Below are 21,831 nucleotides of genomic sequence, written 5' to 3'. Positions count from 1 at the left end.
TGGCTTCAACTTGCAGAACAAACATTTGAATAATTGTAATCTTTACCAGAAAGCCACACATTAAATAACCTGAACAAGACAGCACACACTCTATTAATAGAATGGATTAATCATGAACCAAATGATTGGAAAGCATTAACATACAGCTATTTGCCATCTCAGATGCACAAAACAAAACTTCCTGTAGGAAAACTTAAATGTATAAATTGAAAGGAAATGAAAAGCATAACCATACAAAACAGTAGAAAAAAAGTGACATTTTATTTTAGGTACACAGTGTTTTGTTAAATCATTACCGTATAGTAGGCTACCATAAGCCAAAAATAGCTTTCTAAGAGGACAGGACTCACATTTAATTTGTTATCGACATTCAAATTTCAAGCATCTTTCAGTATAAATCCAGATAACACAGTTGTAAAACATTCTCAGTGCTAACGTACTCTTCAGACATCTGTCAAAAAGTTTTTGTCCAACCTTAATCTGCTCTCCATTCATGATCAGCAAGGTCTGCTATGAGTGTAAGGACTCGGGGGTTCACTGGGAGCTGTTTTTACTTTTTCCTCGATTAAACTTTGGTGCCCTTCTCTGGGTTTATGCTGAAGAAGAACCTTAAAAAGATAACTGAATGACTGAATTTGTTGCTCATAAACATACACTGATTAAGGCATTAGTTTACCAAAAAAATTAAAATTATGTCATCATTTACTCACCCTCAAGTTGTTCCAAACCTGTATGAATTTCTTCTGTTGAACATGTGGGTAACCAAACAGTTACTGGTGCCCATTGACTTCCATAGTATGGGAAACAATTACTATGGGAGTCAATAGGAACTAAACTGTCTGGTAACCCATATTTTTCAAAATATCTTTTGTGTTCAGCAGAAGAAACAGGTTTGGAACCTCTTGAGGGTGAGTAAATACCCAGCAACCATTTGGACTTTTAATGACCATTGAAAAGACATCCCTCTGACACGTCCCATCATGGTTGAAAAATAGTTTCAAAATGAAAGTTGTATTTTAGGAAATGTTTGGTGTAACGTATTTTTACAGATTTATGCCGACCTACTGCAACTATTTTTGGCCAGGGACACGACGTTGCTGTCGGACTATTTAGAGAGAAATTTAGTGTACTATTTAGAGAGTACCACTGTAAAGGAAGTCATTTATTTGCAACTTTTATGCATTGTAACATTCTATAAAATATATAATTTGTGATCTGCTGAAGTCAGTTTTTAGAATGTCATTATTTTCTCACCATCTAGACAATGTTCCATTTTTGGGTGAAAATGTTTACAATTTCTTTAACACTACAAAAAGTTCATCTTCAGTTCATCTTCAGGAAACAAATGAAGAATTGAATGAAATCTGAGAGCTTACACTGTACTAAGCTCAGTAAAGTAGTAAATTATGCTCTTTTGCATAAACAAAGCAATCGCGATGCTTCATAAATTGAGGTTAATCCACTGGAGTCACATGGATTACTTTAATGATGTCTTTACTACCTTTCTGGACCTTGAAAGTGGTAGTTGCATAGCTATCAATGGAGGGACAGAAAGCTCTCATGTTTCATTAAAAATATCTCCATTTGTGTTCCAAACTTGAACGAAAGTCTTACAGGTTTAGAAGGACATGAGGGAGAATAATTAATGACAATTTACAGAATTAACTTAACTTTTAACATTAGTTAATGCACTGTGAACTAACATGAACAAATAATGAACGACTGTATTTTTCTTACAAAAAAGAAGATTAAATACTGTTACAAATGTAATTCCCATTGTTAGTTCTTGTTAGTTTGTACATTACCTAATGTTAACAAATGAGACCTTGCTGTAAAGTGTTACCACAAATTTCATGTAAAAAAAGTGTTTAATGCCTACCTTTGCATGAACTCCAGAGTAGAACCCAGTTCCAAAGGGTAATGAATGTTAAAACAGTGGTAACTGCCAAACATCATGCACAAATGCAGAGATGAATGTAGAAATGTGCGGAGTTGTAATCTTTTGTTCGATGCTCAGCATGAATAGTTTTGATGTGTAGCAGGAAGAGCCCTACAGACAAAAACAAACAATAAAATGCCTTTGTTTTAATATATTTTGGAGCTTTAATCTCAGTGTGCTGACATTCACAACCAGCCATTCTGACAATGTACCTGTGAATTAACTTTAACAGTAACTTCCCTATAGTTCACCCAAAAATTAAAAAAAAAAAAAAAAAATCTGTCATCATTTACTCACCATCATGTTGTTCCAAACCTGTATAAATGTCTTTGTACTGCTGAACACAGGAAGATATTTTGAAGAATCTAACCAAACAGTTGTGGGGCACCATTGACTCCCATAGTATTTTTTTTCCTGATAGTCAATGGTGCCCCACAACTGCGTCACACCCGTTTCACACATACTCCGTTTGCAGTGCGTAAGCGGTGCGTATTTTTTTCCGTACCCATGTTAACAGGTTAGAGCTTTTACACTGCAAGTGGATGCAGTCCGTCGATCCCTTCCAGTTGCGGTGCGTATACAGCAGTGCAGCGATGGTTTCCGAACCGAGTCTACATTTTAATGCATATTCAAAACTTATCCTGAACTCAACCAATAACCAATGCGAGATATCGTTTAAACATGAAATTCACCTTGCCATGGTTACAGTTCGACATACTTCTAAAATGCGTTACAAACGTTTCAAATAGAATAAATCAGAGCGAATTCGTTTATTTCCAATGTGTAAATTTATACATTAAAAGGATAAAACGTTACCATCTAGACAGCCAACAGGTCCACGTCATTTAAGATTTACGATGACATTAAAGATATGAAAATAAAATACAACACAAAAGCTGTATTCAAATAACTAAAACAATTATTGAACGTCAACTTTACAGAATTTGTTTATTTGTGCTTACCAGACAGATTTCGAGTCGGAAAAAAATTTTCATATCAGCAGCTCGCCGTGGTCTGTACGTTGACTCTTGCTGTCCATTGCAGAAAAACCACCAGTTCAACTTCAAAAGGCGTGAGCACATGTCTTGAGCGCTGATTGGACTAGTCTAAAGGCAATAACTTTAAAACATAAAATGCTTCTTGAAAATATGGTTTCTTTATATTATGCAGCATTAATGCAGGGTGTCGTGCGGGAGAGAGAAATCGTTTACACACACGACGGACATGTCCGTAAACGATCTCTCTCTCCCGCACGACACCCTGCAGTCGAACTTTATACCTCGGAGGCTTGATTAGCCTAATACGGGACCGGGTGCGTAGGATCACGACCCGGCCCCGCCCTCCACCTTGCCACATACGGAAATTTTTTACAGTGTACAGGCACAATGGTGGATGTTTTGAAGCATGTGGGGACCACAGACAAGGAGAGGGACAGGTTGAAAATATCCAAATAATCACCAGCCAATTGGTCCACGCACGCTCTGATGACACAGCCCGGAATGCCGTCTGGACCGCAGCTTTACAGATATTCATCGGTCAGAAGGGAGAGAGATGGAGAGCTAACTAACATAGGTTAGCTTCGGCCGCGAGAGCTCTCTCCATGAGGGCGGTGTTATTTCCCTTGAAACGAGCATACAAACTATTTAGCTCATCCGGGAGAGAGGCAGCGGTGTTCACAGCAGCGATTTTATTCCTTGAGTTTTTATATTTATTTGAAGTCCGTGATGATATTAATTCCCTGCCTCATGCTTCTAGAGTCGGTGGTGTTGAACTGTCCTTCACCCTGTACTGGCGTTTAGTTGCTCTAAAAGTTTTGCGGATGGCATAACTGGCTTGTTTATGCTCCTCCGCATACTCAGAATAAAAAGCAGAGGTCTGCGCATTAAGTGCGAACATCGCTATTAATCCATAGGTTCTGGTTTGGGTAGATCTGTATAGTTTTGTTCGGTACATTGTCCTCTATGCACTCACTGATGAAACACATTATGGTGTCAGCGTAGACCTCGATGTTGTCATAAGAGGCGGACCAGAACATCTCCATCTGACTGTGATCAAAACAGTCTTGTAGCATAGAATCTGACTGGTCTGACCAGTAGTGTAGGTGCTCCTTGTTTCAGTTTCTGCCTGTAAGCGGGAAGAAGCAGAACAGAAGAGTGGACTGATTTGCCAAATGGTGGGCGGGGAGGGATTTGTAGCCATCCTGGAAGGGTCTAAAACCTGGACCTCTCGTGTGTTGAAACTGATGTTTTGGTAGTATTTCAGTGCGATTGATTTGAAATTGGCTTTGTTAAAGTCCTCGGTCACAATGAACAAGGGCTCAGGGTGCACAGTTTCCTGCTCATTTATACTCCCATACAGTTCCTTGAGAGGGCGTTCTGTGTCGGCATTTATCTGGTGTTCTAAATATGCTTCTCATCTGACATGCGCTGTGTTTCAAGTGATTGTCGCACGCTATCTCTGGCGCATGCAAGTGTGTGAGAGTTCACAGGCTTCCTGTTTGTGCTCCAGAGACAGAAGAGTACAAATTGGGATCACTCGCACTACTCAATCCAGTTTCTCTCTAATGTGGCACAAAACACAAAACTTACATGACCCATTTGAGTTCTACTGAGTTTTTTTTTTTTTTACCTTAAAGCGATATGGAGGATGTCAAACATCTCAACCAGCTAGACCATGGCCGTAACCAGCTATGAGGTCACGAGGTCCAGAGCTTTTTTCATATTCAAAAATACACTTTGAAACTATATACAACTGAACAACACTTGACTTCAATTTTGTATTTGCCATAGGTCAGTTCATATCAGAAGTTCATATACAGTGCAGTGCACTGAATCTTTAGTACATTATTCATTCAAAAAGTTTAATATAATTAATAGGCTGCAAATTACTGTCTAGAGGTCAAATTCTTTTATACAATAAACCGCCATTATTAACTAGTTATTAGCCATTAACCGCAGGCTATTAATCAAACATGTGACCAAACAGACATAACAAAGGTTAAACATGTTTTGTCAACAAGCCTTTACTAGATAAAACATACAGGCTCACATGACTGATGCACATTCAGGCTTATAGCAATTCTATTTACATTAACATTTGAATGTAAAACAGTCAAATTTTGAACAGAATCTGATGTAGCAAACATAAATGAAACACATCTTGCCCAGTTAAGGGCGATACGAGGTGATAACATTAGCCAATTTAACATTATGGCATAATAAAATCTGTTTTACCCTACTCTGATATTATGCATATGGGCTATCCTAATCATTCCTGTTCAGGAAGATCAAGATCAGTCTCGTACCCATCCGGTTAATGGTAATCGTGTGCTATTGGTTTTCTACACTAAAGGGGACTCCTGTCCAATGCTGGTTTAGTGTCATTGTTTCTGAATTTTCAACCCGGTGTGAATAGTTTTCTCCCAAAAGGAACATTATGGCATTCTTCCCAGCCTTGTCCTCCTGATTATGTTACACAACTCCCCAATTAACAATCTGTCTCAATAAACGCAGTCATGTTTGTCTCGCCTGCCACAACCAAGATGTCACGTAGCTTCATTCTTTCAGCTCGTCTTGTCATAGGAGTAAGAAAGCAAAGGTGTTGTTTGTGGTGATACTAGCTATACGGGATGGATGGGACACCACGTCTTCTGAGTCAACGTGTAAAAATAAACTTAGGTTGTAACTAATGGACTTCAATTCCTCAAATAAGGTGCACATCATAGGTTTACATAACAGTTCAGATAACAAATGGGAACTGTAAGGAATTTAACAATCCTCTTAAAGATTATTTCAGTACTACTGAAGAAGAATTACTTGGAAATAAGAAATTCAATTCTTATTGCATTTACTGCCCTCAGCAGCCTGTGGCCAAATGATGAGATTTTTGTCATTTTTACAGAGCAGATATAAAAAATCAGAAATACATTTTATATAATTCTCATAAAAGGCATATTTGTATACTATTTAAAGGAAAAATGCAATCTAATATTTGATCCTAACTAAATATTAAATAAAAATCTAAACCAGAAATGTGATAACATATTTAATACGTTCATTCATTTATTATTTTATAAAATGGTACTTAATACAACAAAACTCCTGTGTATCTTTAACTACACATGCTCATATGAGTCACCAGTCAGTAACTGCACTTCTTGATTAAATAATAAATTAATTGATTGTAATACATTACAGTTCAGACTGTGTTATCGTATGTGGTCTAATGTTGTATACTTCATGCTCATTTTCATTTCAACACTGAGAACCAGCTCATTAGCGTCATTCTTTCAGGAATCAGAATACACTGGGTACTGTATATTCAGTAGAATGCAGCACTGACACTGAAACATGCTGACAGAGTATGTTTTACAATGTGCAACCTGCATCAGTGGAAAATTACATAAACAGTTAACTGAACCAAAAGCCACGAACAGGGTTCCCTCTCTTTGCAACAAATGAACTTCCATGACTTTAAAGCTAACTTCCATGCCCAGTCATTTAGCCTTTCATTCTGAAAATGGCACCAAAATCACATAATCGCAAATGTGTAAAAAACAATACAACACAATTGTTTGATAAAAGTTCAACTGAAAACATTTCATTTTAAATGTACTGATAATCCATACGAACACACTGCAGAGTTCAGGGAATTGTCAAAATTTGTTATGAAACTAAGTCAAATATTCAAAATTCAGTGAGTCCCAGAGATATTGTTTTTTTTTTTTGTTTGTTTTTTTTGCTTCTCATGTAGCTGCTCAAAGATGCCTTCCCCATATAAGAAACATCAAAAAACTAACAATATAATTTGCATGCTGCTCATGTAGGATCCTGATCCTTTGCCAGCCATTTTGCATACCTGGACATGCTGAGCCAGGAATTGTTCTGGACATGCATGTGTTTCACCAGCAACTCACCTTTGATTTAAAGTCTGCCTCTCGTCTGCTTTCTTCCTCCACACCGACGAGGAGTGTTTGAAGAAGGCTGAATGTGAATGGGTAGATGTTAAAGATTTAACCCCTCCGTTTCAGTGGACATGACTGTTGTTGCATATTTCAGAGTAGTGAGCACAGGCATGATTTCTTCCATTATTCACCAATACTCATCTTGGATTTCGAGGATCTTTGAAGTTTTGAAGTTTTGTTACTTTGCGGTAAGACACTTAAAAGTTGTAACTGCCAATCGTTGTTCCAAAAGTCTCTCAAACATGCCACCTAGTTTTGCACGATTGAATGAGGTGGTGGGTTTTTGGCAACTGCATATGATGATATGATGAGTGCTTAGATGTGATTAGTGATTGTGAGCATTGATGGAATTTTTATTTGGTTCAAGGTACTAAAGCAGCTCATGAAAGTCATCCACTGCACTAATGGACAACATGTCCTACAGACCCAATGTGTTATCTCTTCACTCACGTCTTGCATGCACATGAAATGGCCCCACACAGCACTCTTTGTAGCCGAGCACTTTTTTTTTTTTATGCAAGGGAATTACGTGTTAAATCATGCCTTCACATGTTGGCGTACGTGACAAATCCATAAATGTACCTCTTGTTAGTTGTTTCTTGTAAAACAATAATAAAAATTGTAACCGGTAGCATTACTCAAACAAATTGTTAATGCCGGTCCACATCCCTAGCCAGGCAATAGTTTGGAAGACAATATAAGCAGGTTGATATGTCGTGAATCTTTCTTAATTCTTTTAAATGGCTTCTTGTTTAGATTCAGATAATATATTTTGTCTGCTGAACTGTATGTCAAGTTTTTGGAAGACCTAAGGATATGACATTTTACAAGTGATTGTTTTTGAGTCTAGTTGTCTTACGTTTGATAAATAGATTAATGTAATATTTCTTCTCTTAGGGACAAACAACTGATACTTCTACACCATCACCTCCGGAATCGAACCCCCCTGATGTTAAGAGTGTTGCAGTAATCGATCGAACAGAGTCCGAGATAACTTTACAATGGGAAAGAGACAACAGCAATTACACTTATTTGCTGAAATACAGCAATGTACCAGAGATTTCAATCAATGGATCTCTTATGGATTCTATTGTGACATATAAAGTGTCGGATCTGACTGCTGGGACTCGATACTTATTTACTCTCTACACTGTTTTAAGTGGATTGAGGAGCAATGGATATAATTTCTCCAATGTAACTGGTAAGTGTGACTGACTCCATATTTAAGATAAGATAACCTACCTAAAAATTGTGTCACTACAAATTGTAAATTCTCCTTATAGTTTTAGAACAGACATTAAATACTTACAAGTTATATTAATGTGTTGTGGGGGTGTTGTCGCCACCTCAAAGTGGTTGAATGTTTGATTATACTGACTACAATAGGGTTTACAGTGTATATAAATTAGTCAATCATTGAATGAACTGACAATATATCCAATGACGGAGAGGTGAAAAGATAAAACTTTGTTTCCTGCTGTACAGTAAACTGTCATAATTGACATTCGTTACCCAAGTGTTTCATTGAACCTTGCTTGCATACTTATTATTTGAAATGGGTCATATATGAGGAATCAAATTTACTTCCCCGCTACAAAAAGAGCATTTATTGAAACTAATCTGCAAAATATTACTCATTCTGAATGCCCCCAACATTATGACGTCAGAAACCCGAAACATTCACGACCTGCCCACATTTCATATCAATGATTTTATTTGATGATCAGAATTTTGGGCCGCCCAATAACGGTAAGGAAATGAGGAAGTGGAGGATAGATAGACCTTCTATTATTCCTGAACACCAGAACATTAAATGATAATGGTAAAATGTGGTAAAGTGTGTTAAATCTTGTGTTGTTCCTCACTGCATCTCTGAAGATCCCTCTGAAAGAAAAACATTAAAGTCAAATAAAAATTATTATTATTTTAAACAAGATCATAAGTGAAGCTTTGAAGCTTCTTCAATAAAAAGAATACAAATTGATGCACAAAGCTTCAGTCGGTTAAAATCAGATCTTCAGTTGCTGGTTGAAACAGTCACCAAACATAACATAAGCATTTATTATAATACATAACACAATATATTAGGCCATGCTTATTTACATAGTTAATTAATTAACTGTTACCAACCAACTAATCAACATGTTGTTAAAGCACACATTGTGCAACCAAACATAAAACTGTCCATATTTCAGTAAAACGTTCTAATATAACTTTATGAAAATCGTCTAGGTTACATATGTAACCTCCGTTCCCCGATGGAGGGAACGAGACGCTGTGTCAGAGAAGCAACACTAGGGGTCTCTCTTGAGCGCCGATATTCACCTCTGAACTATGAGTTGGCAACCAGTATTTGCATGTCCCACCCCCGGACATACGGGTATTTAAGCGGCGCAAATACGGGAGTTCATTCAGGATTTTTCTGAGGAGCCGGAAATGGTCCGGCCACAACAGTGGCTCGGCTCAGCGACGTGGCAGGGGAGACACAATGTCTCGTTCCCTCCATCGTGGAACAGAGGTTACATACGTAACCTAGACGTTCCCCTTCTGTCGCTCTCTCCACGGTGTGTCAGAGAAGCGACACTAGGGGTCCACTTATAAAGTGCCATGCGCTGAGCCGTGTACGTGAACTGCTGCTACAGGAGCAAGCAGGTATTCTTACGTGCAGAACGACCAAATGTATCAGGCTGCACGTACCCTTCCCCAATGCCCCGTTCAAGCCATCAGACTCCTTATCGTTACCCTGGAGGGGGGAACAAGGTGATGGCCGCCAACATGGGAACGGGCCAGCCTGGCTGGGCCTCTTTTCTCTCTATGTCTCTCGCATAGAGCAACTACGGCCGGGGCCCTTACACGCATTGAGGGAAGGGGGTCTAAGCCGTTATTCAGGGCGGGGAAGACCCTGCGGAGGCCACACTTACCCGGGAGGGGAGGCAAACTTTAGTGGCAAATACATCACATGGCCTAACTTAGGACCTATGTGGAAAAGTTGGTGCGGTGGTAGATCCAGCCTCGTAGAGGGGGGAAGCATACAGCACGGCGACCGAGGCAGCTGTAACTGCCTAAGGGAAACACGGAGTCAACTCGTGAGGGGACAGTACCGTGGTATTACACACAGGGGGAGTCCGAACAAGAGGCCTTACCTGTGGAGCACCTATACCAGTACAGGGTAGCTTGCGGTACCCGCAGTGGTTTGGGTCGGCGAGTTCCTCCACAGAACTGCGACCCACGAGGGCCAGGGAGGAGTCAACCAGTGTCCCAAGATGGGATCTCCTGGGAACGACGGCGCACTGTTTTCCCTTGGTTAGGGGGAAAGGGCGCTAGGTGCAAGCGTTTCACCCGGTCAGATCGTCAGCGTGCTACCGAGTTCTACGGGCTCGGACCTGAGAAAACACGGGACGATACTGACTCAACTCGGAGATTATAGAATCTCGCAAAAGTGTTAGGTGTTGCCCAGCCAGCTGCTCTACAGATGTCTGCTAGGGCGGTGCCCCATCCATATAGAGTGCCGAAGTTATGACGTCACTTTGTAGGCCAAAACGCGGAAGTGAGTTAGCATTTTAGCACTTCTGGTTCCCTCGCCCTAAAGTCTATGGGTTTTTTGAATGGGTTTTTGCTTAATCGCCTGAAATAAGGTCTGTGGTTAACAAAGCCTCTAAATATATTCACGTTTTGATCTATGAAATAAAACACACCAGTTATAACCTGCTTTTGGTTTTTTAAACTTTATTGTGTCTTAAAAACGGTGATTGCTAACAAGTTGCTAAAAGGGACTACATCCTTTGGCGGGGACTTTAGACGTCATCATGACAAACAGGAAATCTCTCACTAGCCTGCGTTTCAGCCTCGCGTTCTTAGAAGTTTATCTTTCAGTTAATATACATAACGTTATATATTTAGTCTTTTCAAATTGTAGTTTTTCCAAATATTTTTGTACACAGGATTCTGTGATATTAAGGTAACCGATTACCAGTTCTTTATTTCTGTGGAGAGACTGTAGTTCGACAATGGTGTTTTGTTTTTTCTAAGAAAAAGGACATAAGATTGGAAATTGATACGGCCATAGCTAATGTTAGTGCTTATGAGATTTCTGGCGAATTAGCAAATGGTATGCAAACATACAATCAAACATAATACAGTGAAAGATAATCTTTAAAGTTTATTTGGGGCACAATGATCAGGCATAATAATCTTAATCACAAAGAAAATAATATTAAGGTTTATATAAACTAACAAAATAATAAACGAATAAATAAAACATTAACAAAAGATTTAAAAAAAATCTCAGAGGCACGCATAAACAAAATTAGTTTCTAACATTTTTGGAAAAAATGAATGGGCAATATTTCTCATGAAAAAATGGATAAGTGTTCATACACAGCGCAGATCATAATGAGCGAGCGTGTTTTTTAAATAAAGTTTGAGGAAGCTTGATGATGACGTTGATCCGCGACCATGGTGTGCTGTAGTCCGTTTATAGCCTACCATTAGCATTTTATATCTGACGGCTTTATTTAGGCTTCAGAATGTATAAATTTTGGATTAACTTGTAAATATTATCTTGATAGACAAAACGTGTAAGGGTCACAACTCTTTGTTGAACACAGATCTTATTTTTTGCGATTTTCCAAAAGTCTATGGGGAAAATGCATAGCTTTTCGATCGAGGGAACCCATGCGCCGCTAACTTCAGAATTGTCCTACAAAGTGACGTCATAACTTCGGCACTCTATTGCGCAAAAGGTGCTCAGAATCAGTGGCTTATGATATGATTGGTTAAGCTCTCATCTGATTGGCTAAAGAGTACGACAGACCCACGTGGGAGTAGATCTCTGCCAGGAAAGTCTCAAAAACACACACTCAAATCCGAGGGGACACACACGTGAATGACGATTTGCACATTCAGATTCATGGATGCACTTGTACATTTTAAACATTCGAAACTTTTTGCAACTAGTTGTATATCTATGAAGTATGTTTTGCGTTTGTAAAATGTATTTTACGTATGCATACATTTATTTTGTGCATGTGAATAGCTTTTTGTGAATATATATTTTTTTCACACACGTGATTTTTATTTTGTGTACGTGAATTAGGTTTCATGCATGTGAATCATTTTTTGTGCGTGAATTATTAATGAGATTGATATGGCTCCATATTAAAGGGGCCGCATGTTCTCATATACAGATCATGACATCCTGAAACTCTGGATATCACACGTTCATAGCTAGCAATATTAGACATGAGTTCTAACCATTCGTCAAATGAGGAGGGTGTTTCTGATTTCCAGTGTCAGAGAATAACGCTACATGGAGATCATAGCACCATAGCGCCTGTTTTCGAGGTTTGTGCACACTCTCATGTATAATACCAAACATACACAGAGCAGGGTCCTTGTACAGTGACAGATTGAGAAATCTATTAACGAGTTGTATTATTTTATATAAGTTCCTCAACCATTTCACATTCATATAGCATGTGAACCAGAGTTCCTGTATCTTTACTACAATGCCAGCATAGTGCATTGTCTCTTAACTTAATTCTAGCCAATCTGCTTGGGGTCCAACAGCATCTTTTAAGAATCATATAATTCATCAAATGGGATTTGGCCTCATGAACAAAGTGCGTGCCATTTTGACACAACCTGATTACACAATTCTTCTTTGATCAGATCAAGCTGCGTCAAAAAGGCTTTTATTGAAAAAGGGGCAATTAACTATTTTCCATGCAGGGGATTCATTGGGCACCATGATACTTTTAGCCAATTATGAAAGCGAAAAAGACCAGTGGTACCAGTCAATTCTGGGAAGAGAGGGCCCTGTATTTCTGAACCTTTAACTGAGTATAACTTTGTAAGATTAAAAAGGGGTCTCTTCCCCTGCCAGATAAAGGATTCCACAGGTTTATTATATTCTTTCAACAGTGATAATGGTAGAGCAAGGTGAAGCATGGATGATAAATAATTTATCTTTGGGACGATTATCATTTTAAATAGATTACTTCGAGCCAGAATAGACATTGTCAGTTTGCTCCAGTAAAGTTCTGGATATTTTGAATAACTGGTTGAAAGTTAATCTGCATACAATTTTCCAAACCTGCCATAAATTTAATTCACAAATAAAGCATGCCTGATGAGACCCACTTAAATGGCCACTGAGCTCCTATTGTCCCATGGCACTTATTAATATTAGAGGTTTTACTTAAGACTTAGTCCAATTGATTTTATAACCCAAGACATGGGAGAAAGATTCAATTAAAGAACACATTGTGGGCACTGTTGTTTGTGGGTTGCTCGAGATAAGTAATATATTGTCAGCGTATAGAAGTAAATTATGCTCCTGTTTGCCCACTATGATACCTTTAATAATTTTATTGCTATGTATTGTTATAGCAAATGGTTCTTAAACAAATGGCAAAAATAAGAGGGGAAAGGGGACAACCCTGCTTTGTGCCCCTATAGAGCTCAAACCGTGATGACATTACACCGTTACATATTACTTATGCCACTGGTTCAGAATACATCATTTCACCCATTTAATGAAAGATGGCCCAAAGCCGAATCTCTCCAAATTGTTAAATAGAAAGCCCTTTATTTCCCTTTCTTTTGAATCAGGTTGATTATACTAGATCTCATACTGTCCGGGAGTTTACCATTTTCCAGATCATTCTGAAAGATACAGAGCAATTTAGGATCTAGCACCTCTGAAAATGATATGTAAATGTCAGAGGGAAAGCCGTCTTCCTGGGGGGAACAACCTACTCTGAGGTCCTAGATAGCACCCTTAATCTCTTCTAATGTGATGTCACCTTCTAGTAAGTCTCTGTCTTGTGTGGTTAAAGATGGAAGCTGTATGGATGAGATGATTTGGTCATAATGTTTTACATTTACTTCCCCTTGTGTTTGTGCATAAATCTTGGTAAAATTCTTTAAAAACCTTGTTAATTCCTCTTTCCCCTGTGATTAATTCATTTATAGCATTGAAAACAGGGAAATATACTTTGAGTACTAAGATATTTGACCTACCTAACTGTTTTGAAATTAGAATATAATCAATCCTTGAATAGGACCCATGGGGTTGGGAGAAGAATGTGAAATCCTTTTCTAGGGGACGAAGTGTGCGAAATATATCTACTAGGCCAAGTACATCCACGATAATATCAGTGACTGTATATATTGCAAGTGCGGCCTGTCTGTTACCTGATTTATCTAGCTGCACATCTCTAATCTGACTAAAGTTACCTCCAAGTATTATATTACGATTACCAATATTTATAATAACATTGCACACTTAATTATAGAAATCAGGAGATATCACATTGGGAGCGTAGATATTCATAATAGTAACTTTTTGTCCCTCTAAGCTAGAATCCAGGACTATCCATCTGCCAACCTGGTCATTATAGGCTTTATGATATTGAAAATGTAAACATTTCCTAATCAAAATAGTGACACCTCTACTCTGAGTATTAAATGTACTTGAGTGTACCTGATGCCTTTATTCCTCAAAACAATGATTGACTGATGAGTTTCTAGAGAAAGCTGTTTCTTTTGACCTAATATTGACCTTAAGATATGCCAGTCTATTGCATACTGTAACAATTCAAAAACAAACACAAAGACAATGTTAAGATTCATTTAATGAACCAAATATCTTTCAACTGTGTTTGAAATAATGGCAAGTGATTTTCTAGAACCAAATGATCAATTTAGCATGATTACTCAATAATAAACATAGTTAAGTGTTGGAGTGATGCTGCTGGAAATGGAGTCTGTCTCGATTTGATCAAAAATGACTTTTTTCAAATAGTGATGGTGCTGTTTTTTTATATCAGTAATGTCCTGACTACACTTTGTGATCAGTTGAATGCCACTTTGGTGAATTAAAATACCAATTTACTTCCGAAACAGCAAAATCATTACATCCAAACCTTTGGCCACCAGTGTCACACACAGCTGTATATAGAAAATATATTTATGTGTATATATTTAGATACACTTCCACAATTTTGTGGGTGTATATATATATATATATATATATATATATATATATATATATATATATATATATATATATATATATATATGTATATATATATATATATATTTACACAGTACTGTGCAAAAGTTTTAGGCACTTGTGAAAAATGTTGTATAGTGTGGATGTCTTCAAAAATGACTCACTTAATATCATACAAAGTCCAGAAACATAAAAAAGCTAAATCAATATTTGGTGTGGCCACCTTTGCCTTTAAAACAGAAACAATTCTCCTAGAACCAACTCTCCAGTCCACTGTGATTGGTCAAGAGGATCAGCAGTGGAGACTGTTGGGTAGTAGTCAGCTGTGGGGCTCAGCCAAAGGGCGCATTGTGGGCACAGTCGTGAGCACACTTCAGAGCTCTAAAATGTCAGATGGGACACCCTACAGTCTCGTGAAATGCACAAATGAAGGCCATGAGACCGCAAGACGACATCAAATGTGCCATTTGGGACAGGGCCATCATCATGTGTGCTTGGCACGTCCATCAGCATTCAAATGTGCATTCTTGTCTTAAATTCGATGAATATTTCAATCCACAGGTACCATTAATTCCTGCATGTGGATTGTTTGTGTAATCTGTTACAATGCATTGCAGACTTTATAAAGAGACTATTATTGAATGAAAAACTATATAATGACCTTTTTGGTACAACAAAACTTGACTAACATTATAAGTGGCCCTCAGGAAAAACATTAAATAATTTTTTTTATATTACCCCTTTAAATTTTCTCTTCTTTTCTCTTACTTCCCCAGCTCCATCTGATGTTAACAGTGTAGAAGTAATTGCTCGAACAGAGTTTGATTTAACTTTACAATGGAATCAAGTCAACACCAATTACACTTATGTGCTGAAATTCAGCAATGGAACAGACACTGTATCAAACATCACTAGATCTGAAACTGATTCTGTAAAGACATGTACAGTCTCGAATCTGTCTGCTGGGACTCAGTACTCCTTTACTCTCTACACTGAGTTTGAAGGAGTGAGCAGCAAAGGATATAACTTCTCCAATTTTACCGGTGAGTGCGACTGACCCCATATTTATTAAAATAACTTTTGATTTATGCTTTTGATCATGTCTGAAACATTTCGTGTTCACAATAAAGGCTGCAGAGAAACTAGTGACAGCTAACAACAATACAAATCCTCTTCACATATTTAGAACTAAAATCTATTGATTGGAGACTCTGTTCAATTTAATTGCAATGTTGGGCGAGTGTGTAGCAGCAGGTATTAGGAAAAGATCAAATGTTGTTTACTTCTAAACAATGACATATTTGTCCATTTATCTTCATGGTTTCTGTTTCTTAAAATTTATCATTTTATTTTCTCCCTATACTGTTAAAAACTGTGCTGCAAAAGTACAGTATACTTCCTGTCAACAGTTTCTCAACAGGGTCCAAGTTAAAGTGTCTGCCACCATTGAACATTGTTGTTTGTATGTTTGTCTCTTCCCCAGCTCCATCTGATGTTAACAGTGTAGAAGTAATTGCTCGAACAGAGTTTGATTTAACTTTACAATGGAATCAAGTCAACACCAATTACACTTATGTGCTGAAATTCAGCAATGGAACAGACACTGTATCAAACATCACTAGATCTGAAACTGATTCTATAAAGACATGTACAGTCTCGAATCTGTCTGCTGGGACTCAGTACTCCTTTACTCTCTACACTGAGTTTGAAGGAGTGAGCAGCAAAGGATATAACTTCTCCAATTTTACCGGTGAGTGCGACTGACCCCATATTTATTAAAATAACTTTTGATTTATGCTTTTGATCATGTCTGAAATATTTCATGTTCACAATAAAGGTTGCAGAGAAACTAGTGACAGCTAACAACAATACAAATCCTCTTCACATATTTAGAACTAAAATCTATTGATTGGAGACTCTGTTCAATTTAATTGCAATGTTGGGCGAGTGTGTAGCAGCAGGTATTAGGAAAAGATCAAATGTTGTTTACTTCTAAACAATGACATATTTGTCCATTTATCTTCATGGTTTCTGTTTCTTAAAATGGATCATTTTATTTTCTCCCTATACTGTTAAAAATTGTGCTGCAAAAGTACAGTATACTTCCTGTCAACAGTTTCTCAACAGGGTCCAAGTTAAAGTGTCTGCCACCATTGAACATTGTTGTTTGTATGTTTGTCTCTTCCCCAGCTCCATCTGATGTTAACAGTGTAGAAGTAATTGCTCGAACAGAGTTTGATTTAACTTTACAATGGAATCAAGTCAACACCAATTACACTTATGTGCTGAAATTCAGCAATGGAACAGACACTGTATCAAACATCACTAGATCTGAAACTGATTCTGTAAAGACATGTACAGTCTCGAATCTGTCTGCTGGGACTCAGTACTCCTTTACTCTCTACACTGAGTTTGAAGGAGTGAGCAGCAGAGGATATAACTTCTCCAAAGTTACCAGTGAGTCTCAGGACATCATGATGTTCAGCCAGAACACCCAGTAACCACAGAGCAAGTTCTGCATTTATTCAAACTTAAAGTCTTCAAACTGCTCAAGTTTTCTGACTCAATAAGGCCTATATTTAAACTTGAATTGAAATAATCTTCAAACCAAATGTTCAAAGTCCTGATTTATTTTACTTTTCTTGTTATAGTCTAGTTCAGTAGAGACAAATCTGGCCATAACCTCCACCTAACTGTAGAGTGACATAAAATAAGATGTCATACCAAGTGGTCCAATGTTAAGGGGTCATTTCTTTAAAGATCTGGTGTTGCAGTTTGTTCTGATTGAACAGTTATCTCAATAATCTCACCATATTTGAATTTGTTTCAGAGCCATCTACTGTCGACAGTGTGTCTGTGATAAACCGCAATGACACCGACATGATCTTACAATGGAACATGGTGACAAACAGGGACAACAACACATACACTTATTTGCTGGAATACAGAAAAGAATCATGGCAGGAAAGCATAACTATCTCTTCAGATGATAATTCTGCAATCATATCAAATTTAATTCCTGCAACAAATTACAACTTCACTCTGTACACACTGTTTAAGAATGTGACAAGTAATGGATACAACTTCACTAACTCCACAAGTAAGTGGCACTTATTTTTATATATTTTATTGTCTGTATTATATTATATTATATTATATTTAGTGAGAATAATAAAATATCATGAATGTGATTGTTACTAGTAAGAAAGCCATTTTAGATATCTGAAATTATATTGATATCAGAAATACATTTTCAGATATCAAATATTACAATTTTTACTAGTAGCAATTCAATTGTTGATATCAAGAATTACGTGGTTACTAGTAAAAATGTCTGTTCTAGATATCAACAACTGAATTGCTACTAGTAAAATTTTTAATATTTGATATCTGAAAATGTATTTCTGATATCAATATAATTTCAGATATCTAAAATGGCTTTCTTACTAGTAACAATCACATTCAAGATATCAGAAATGAACATTGTCACAACTGAAAATGGAATTATTGATATCAAAAATAAACATTGTTACTAGTAGCAATTCAGTTGTTGATATCAAGAATAGACATTTCAACTAGTGACAATTGAATTCTTGATATCAAAAATAAAGGTTTTTACTAGTACAAATTATATTTCTGATAAGTGAAATTGGAATTTCAACAAGAAATCAATTCTTGATATCAACAAATGATTTTGAATGGCAGCCTATGGTGACATTTCACTAGTGAAAATACAATTTCAGATATCAAGAATTATAGTTTTTACTATATACAATTCTTGATATCTAGAATGAGCATTTTAACTAGTAAAAATGTAATTGTAGATACCAAGAATTAGCATTGTTACTAGTGGATATGTAATTTCTTATATCAAAAATTGCCATTGTTACTAGTAGATATCAAATTCTTGATATCAATAACTAGCATTTTAACTAGTGACAACTGAACTGTTGATATCAAGAATTCATATCCTGGAAATTAATAAAAGTTAAAACGGCTTGCCATAGGCCCTACTCAGCCGGGTGCAGTTTCAATCTCTCCCCATGAGATCGGGACATTCGCGCAACTCATAGAAGAGGCACCGACCACACAGAGAAATGCCAGTTTCTGAGTTTATAGTTATTAACATGATCTGCTTCTGTATTATTTGAACTTTAATAAAGCAATTTTACTGCATTTAAGATGTTACGCCGGGATGTTTCCTTTAAAGAGCTCCGCCTCCGCTTATTCCACAGCGGTACATGCTTTTGAATGTAGCCTACTTTTTTTTTTATCATTCTCTAATACTTTGGGATCTACATAAAATAAACTGTGAAAGTTTCGAGTGCATCTGGACTGATCTGTGTAATTCTACCTCCATCAGGCGTGAACTGCTGCTCTCGTGCGATATCATTACAGTTTAATGTGATTTCATGTTACGTTAAATGAGATCAAATGACTATTCGACAACGAACATTTTTCTCATCAATTTTGTATTTTCAATGATGTCGATAATGTCGACTAAACATTTCAGCTCTAATGCAAATGATAATATGCTTTTAAACTCACCTGCTTTATTTGCTTGAATAAATCCGGGTGTCTGTCTTTATTAATTTGATGTGTTTCCTCCTTTCATCAGAAAATTGTGAAAGCAGCGTTTACAAATAGGTTTTTGCTGATCTATGTTGTTTCCCTTTTCATCAGCCTCAAATGCAAATAATTTCCAAACCTGGCTTTTTCCCACTTTTCATTTCGACAAGATTCATTTGAGGCTCCGCAGCAGCAACAGCAGCTTTGCTTGTCGTCATCTTTTGCTTGTTGTGAGCGTTCGAAAGTTCCCGCCTCTGCGTGGGTACCTGGTAGACCCGGTACTCGGTACCCAGGTACCTTCAGAAATTCTGGTATCGTAAATAATTTTTGGTTTGAGTACCGACTTGGTATTTTTGACAACATTAATCCAAAATCATTAAGGATGTGAAAGGTATTCAAATACCAAAATCTCTATTTGGTTATTCTGCACGTTTACAGGTCTTCAACCTGGTCAGAGTCCGAAGATACCCCAATGCCTCTCCAGACACCTGTGCCCTTGTTTTACCATTCATTGTGCAGGACCGTCACATTTTTTAAATACACTGTTAACTTAAAAAGAACTTCAATATTTATTAACACGTCTGGAGACACCTGTGTTCTGTTTAGTGTTGTATAAAGTATCTATTTGTCAAACTTGATTAAAAGTAAATTTACCTTCATGGAAACTGACTCCAGTAAAAGTTAAAGTAGCTCATATCAAAGTAACTGATATTACATTTATTTGAGTATCAAAAGTATACTGCATAAATTACGGAACATTTCATTAAACCCATGTCAACTTATTTGATTGGTGTTTCTCATCATTTACTCACCCTCATGCCATCCCAAATGTGTTTGACTTTCTTTCATCTGCAGAACACATACAAAAGTTTTTGGAAGAATATTTCAGCTCTTCAGGTCAATTCAATGCAAGTGAATGGTGACCAGACATTTCAAGCTACAAAAAGCACATTAAGGAAGTATAAAGTTTTCCATACTACTACAGTGGTTAAATCAATGTCCTCAGAAGCGATTCAGCTGGTTTTGGGTTAGAACAAACCAAATTGTAACTCATTTTCACTGAATATCTCGCTAATTGCAATCTCATGGCATGATCATGTTTTCAAGCTTGATTTCACTTTCTAGTGCTTGACGCATGCACAGAGCCCTAGATGGTGCTATAGGAAGTGTGTCAAGTCAAGTGTCAAGTGGTTTTTATTGTAGTTCAACCAAATACAGTTAGTACAGTACACAGCGAAACGAGACAATGTTCCTCCAGGACCATGGTGCTAAATAAAACAACATAGGACAAACACAGAACCACATGAGACTACACAGACTAAATAACATACCTATATAAAGTGCATGTGTAAACGTGAAATCGAGTGTAATCAAGTTTGAAATCCTGATCACCAAGGAGACTGCTAATGTAAAGATGTATAGTCGAAAAATGAGTTATATTTTGGTCTATTCTCACCTAAAACTAATTGGATCTATTCAGAAGGCATTACTCTTATGCTGCATTTATGTGCATTTTTGAGCTTCAAATCTCTGGCCACCATTCACTTACATTGAATTCACCTTCATAACAGCGATATTCTTCTGAAAATCTTTTGTGTGAGTGAGTGTGTGTGTGTGTTCTGCAGAAACAAAATAAAATCATACACATCTTGGATCGAATGAGGGTAAGAAAATCAAATGAACTATCCCTTTAATGGTGCATTCAAATCAAATCAGAATGATTATATTTATGTGATGAGTGTAAATGAACACCACAGTCCATAAAAATTGGAACATTGAAGTTGAGTAATATTAGTGACCAGAACAGAGACTTGTGGGGGTGGGTGGTCTAAGCACATAAGTGGTAATCTGGTAATCAGAAGGTTGTTGGTTCAAGCCCCACAGCCACCACCATTGTGTCCTTGAGCAAGGCACTTAACTCCAGGTTGCTCCGGGGGGATTGTCCCTGTAATATGTGCACTGTAAGTCGCTTTGGACAAAAGCGTCTGCCAAATGCATAAATGTAAATGTAAATGTAAATAACAATGTGTTTGAAACACAGTTAAAACAACTTTACAGCATAGTAACAACCTGACAACCACCTAGAACACCCTGTAAACTACACAGCAATCTGCAAAAAACACAGAAAACAACTTAGCAACAGCATAGTAACAACCTGGCAACCACATACAGCAGAGATCACCTTGACAACTGCATAGCATGCCCAAGAAACCATCCAGAAAACACTAGTACGCACATACTGTAACATAAATGTGCTACAAAGCAAACATAACACTTTAGCAACCACTAGAAAACTAGTTTTGCTTAGGCAAAGACCATTCACATCTTCATAAGATATCAAAT

At 37.2% G+C, this 21,831-nt stretch overlaps 1 protein-coding gene across 7 annotated transcripts in view; it reads left to right on the top strand.

The window, feature by feature from the left end:
- LOC127635325 (receptor-type tyrosine-protein phosphatase H-like) overlaps window positions 1-21,831 on the top strand; it is a 56,245-nt gene that overhangs the window by 6,389 nt on the left and 28,025 nt on the right. For 2 of the 7 annotated variants that reach the window (XM_052115263.1, XM_052115261.1), the window contains exons 2-6: window positions 7,800-8,103; window positions 15,696-15,962; window positions 16,403-16,669; window positions 17,110-17,376; window positions 17,750-18,019. In XM_052115263.1, the coding sequence (XP_051971223.1) occupies window positions 7,800-8,103; window positions 15,696-15,962; window positions 16,403-16,669; window positions 17,110-17,376; window positions 17,750-18,019 (1,375 nt within the window). The remainder of the gene's footprint in view (window positions 1-7,799; window positions 8,104-15,695; window positions 15,963-16,402; window positions 16,670-17,109; window positions 17,377-17,749; window positions 18,020-21,831) is intronic. The other 5 variants (XM_052115265.1, XM_052115264.1, XM_052115266.1 and 2 more) reach the window with 5 other exon arrangements.

The sequence above is a fragment of the Xyrauchen texanus genome, chromosome 42, assembly GCF_025860055.1.
Source record: "Xyrauchen texanus isolate HMW12.3.18 chromosome 42, RBS_HiC_50CHRs, whole genome shotgun sequence".
Classification (NCBI taxonomy): Eukaryota; Metazoa; Chordata; class Actinopteri; order Cypriniformes; family Catostomidae; genus Xyrauchen; species Xyrauchen texanus.
This window is presented reverse-complemented; position numbering and strand designations above follow the sequence as displayed.